The following is a 2,500-nucleotide window of genomic DNA, read 5'->3' as shown; positions in this document are numbered from 1 at the left end:
TCAGACCTGGTCCAGGTAGGTAGTCAGAGGTGGTCCCTGGTCTCTGGACCCTGGTCCCTGCTCTGACAGGTAGTCAGTCCAGCCTCTGTCCCTGGTCTCTGGACCCTGGTCCCTGCTCTGACAGGTAGTCAGTTCAGCCTCTGTCCCTGGTCTCTGGACCCTGGTCCCTGCTCTGACAGGTAGTCAGTTCAGCCTCTGTCCCTGGTCTCTGGACCCTGGTTGCTGCGCTACTCAGTCCAACCCCAGCCCAGGCTCTGACAGGTACTGGAGATATTCAGGAAGGTAATCATCCAATAACTTCAAAAGAATTTCCAGGAAATTCAGTTCTGTTTTTACATCCTCCTCTGTTCGCTGGCCCCTCCTCCTCCTCCCTCCCCCCCCTCCCTCCCCGCTCACACCTCCTCCTCCTCCTCCCTCCTCCCTCCCCCCTCCCCCCAGTATTGAAGACAGAAATATGACACCCATGCCACATGTTTGTCCTCACTTGTGGGAAGGTTTGGCACGAGTACATCAGCAGAATGAAGCAATGGACCGGGTGAGCAGAACCTCGGAACAGAACCTCGGAACAGATCCTCGGAACAGAACCTCGGAACAGAACCTTGGTTTGTAAGCAGAGAGTCAGTGGACATGAAGGGAACCATCCAGGGGAGGCTGGTGGAGGTAGAAATCGGAGGACGGGCTCATTGTAATGCATGGAATGGAATAAGGAATGGTATCAAACACAAATGTTAAATCCCATTCCTGATTCCGTTCCATGCATTACCATGAGCCTGTACTCCGATTTCTACCTCCACCAGCCTCCCCTGCGTCTGATTTAGTGAGACTAGAGTGTAGGGGGTTAAACTTATATTACCTTATTTTATTTTAACTTAATATTAGTGGAGATCAAACTTGGCCACATAAAAATATATATTGTAAATGTACCTCAAATACTGCATGATAAATCAGACATAAATGTGAAAATCCACAAATCCCGACACCCTAAATATACACTGCAGTATTTCTAATCTAATGTGGCTCTGGTCTCCCTACTTTGACCACTAGATGGCGCTGTTATATCAAAGCGATGCTTTACAATGAACTACGGGTCCTCGGTTGCTCAGTGGCTCCATCTGTAAACATGGCCTCTCCCTACAGTCGCGAATGGAGAGCGGTGTGCGACAAATTCACTGACGCACAAAACCTCTCAGAGATCGAGTCGAGGAAAGACCCAGAAAACGACCCGTTCCGTTCCAAGTACAAGGCGAGGGAGCTGCTCCGGGAGGTCTACTGCTCGCTGAAGAACTTCGACCTCGGGGAGAGCGAACAGGAGAGCACCGTTAACGAGGACCAGCCCCCCGGGGACCAGCCGGTAGACCAGCCGGTGGACGGGGCCAAGGAGGATGCGTTTGGGCGAGGCCACGGCGGTGACTCGCCGGCCGGACAGCGGGCAGCTAAACTCGGGGCGGTGGAGTATTATCTGGGGGTGAACCATGTGGAGACGGAGGAGTTGTCTGCCGGGGAGGAACATCTGATGAACTGTATGAAGCTGCTGGAGAAATGCAGCATCTCTCCCGAGAACGTCTCTCTCTTCATCCAAGTCCGGGTAAGTACACACACACACACACACACACACACACACACACACACACACACACACACACACACACACACACACACACACACACACACACACCTGCATACATACAGGGTTCTGTTAAAACTGTTGGGGTTGGTATACATATTGCCAGGGTTGAAAGTGTGTGTGTGGTTCTGTGGTTCTGAGGTTCTGTGGTTCTGAGGTTCTGTGGTGGTGTCGTTGGGTCTGGACAGAACCAGCTGGGGATCCTGTGGGCGGGCCGTCACGAGATCGAGAAAGCCCAGGGGTTCCTGGAGACAGCAGAAGCCATGTACATCCACTACATGGAAGAGGTAGGATGAGGCCTGATCACACACACACACACACACACACACACACACACACACACCACACACACACACACACACACACACCACACCACACCACACCACACCACACCACACCACACCACACCACACACACATACACATACACAGTCATACTCACGTGTGTGTGTGTGTGTGTGTGTGTGTGTGTGTGTGTGTGTTCCTGTTGAACGCAGGACGGTAAACCCCCCATGGACCTGACAGAGTTCTTTGTGTCGGAGGAAGACTTGTCGTCACAGCAGGAGAGGACTAAGAGGTAGAACCTAGCCCCATCCTAACCCTGGGCCCATCCTAACCCTAGCCCCATCCTAACCCTGGGCCCATCCTAAAACTAGCCCCATCCTAACCCTAGCCCCATCCTAACCATGGCCCCATCCTAACCCTGGGCCCATCCTAACCCTAGCCCCATCCTAACCATGGCCCCATCCTAACCCTGGGCCCATCCTAAAACTAGCCCCATCCTAACCCTAGCCCCATCCTAACCCTAGCCCCATCCTAACCCTAGCCCCATCCTAACCCTGGCCCTATCCTAACCATGGCCCCATCCTAACCCTAG

The 2,500-nt window shown here is 53.1% G+C and overlaps 2 protein-coding genes across 3 annotated transcripts in view; one reads left to right on the top strand and one right to left on the bottom strand.

The window, feature by feature from the left end:
- The window catches only part of irf1a (interferon regulatory factor 1a), a 19,653-nt gene extending 19,381 nt beyond the window's left edge, over nt 1-272 (bottom strand). The window contains exon 1 of one of the 2 annotated variants that reach the window (XM_083672235.1): nt 1-272. This exon is cut by the window's left edge and continues 260 nt beyond it. The gene's annotated coding sequence lies outside the window, so the exon portion shown is untranslated. The other variant, XM_083672234.1, reaches the window with a different exon arrangement.
- A 797-nt stretch (nt 273-1,069) lies between these two features.
- kifbp (kinesin family binding protein) overlaps nt 1,070-2,500 on the top strand; it is a 6,033-nt gene continuing 4,602 nt past the window's right edge. The window contains exons 1-3 of the mRNA XM_083671734.1: nt 1,070-1,585; nt 1,813-1,911; nt 2,121-2,200. Of these exons, the coding sequence (XP_083527860.1) occupies nt 1,121-1,585; nt 1,813-1,911; nt 2,121-2,200 (644 nt within the window). The 5' untranslated portion in view covers nt 1,070-1,120. The remainder of the gene's footprint in view (nt 1,586-1,812; nt 1,912-2,120; nt 2,201-2,500) is intronic.

This window comes from Argentina silus (assembly GCF_951799395.1).
Source record: "Argentina silus genome assembly, chromosome: 6".
NCBI classification, from domain to species: domain Eukaryota; kingdom Metazoa; phylum Chordata; class Actinopteri; order Argentiniformes; family Argentinidae; genus Argentina; species Argentina silus.
The sequence above is the reverse complement of the archived record's forward strand: the minus strand, read 5'-3'. Positions and strand labels throughout refer to the sequence as shown.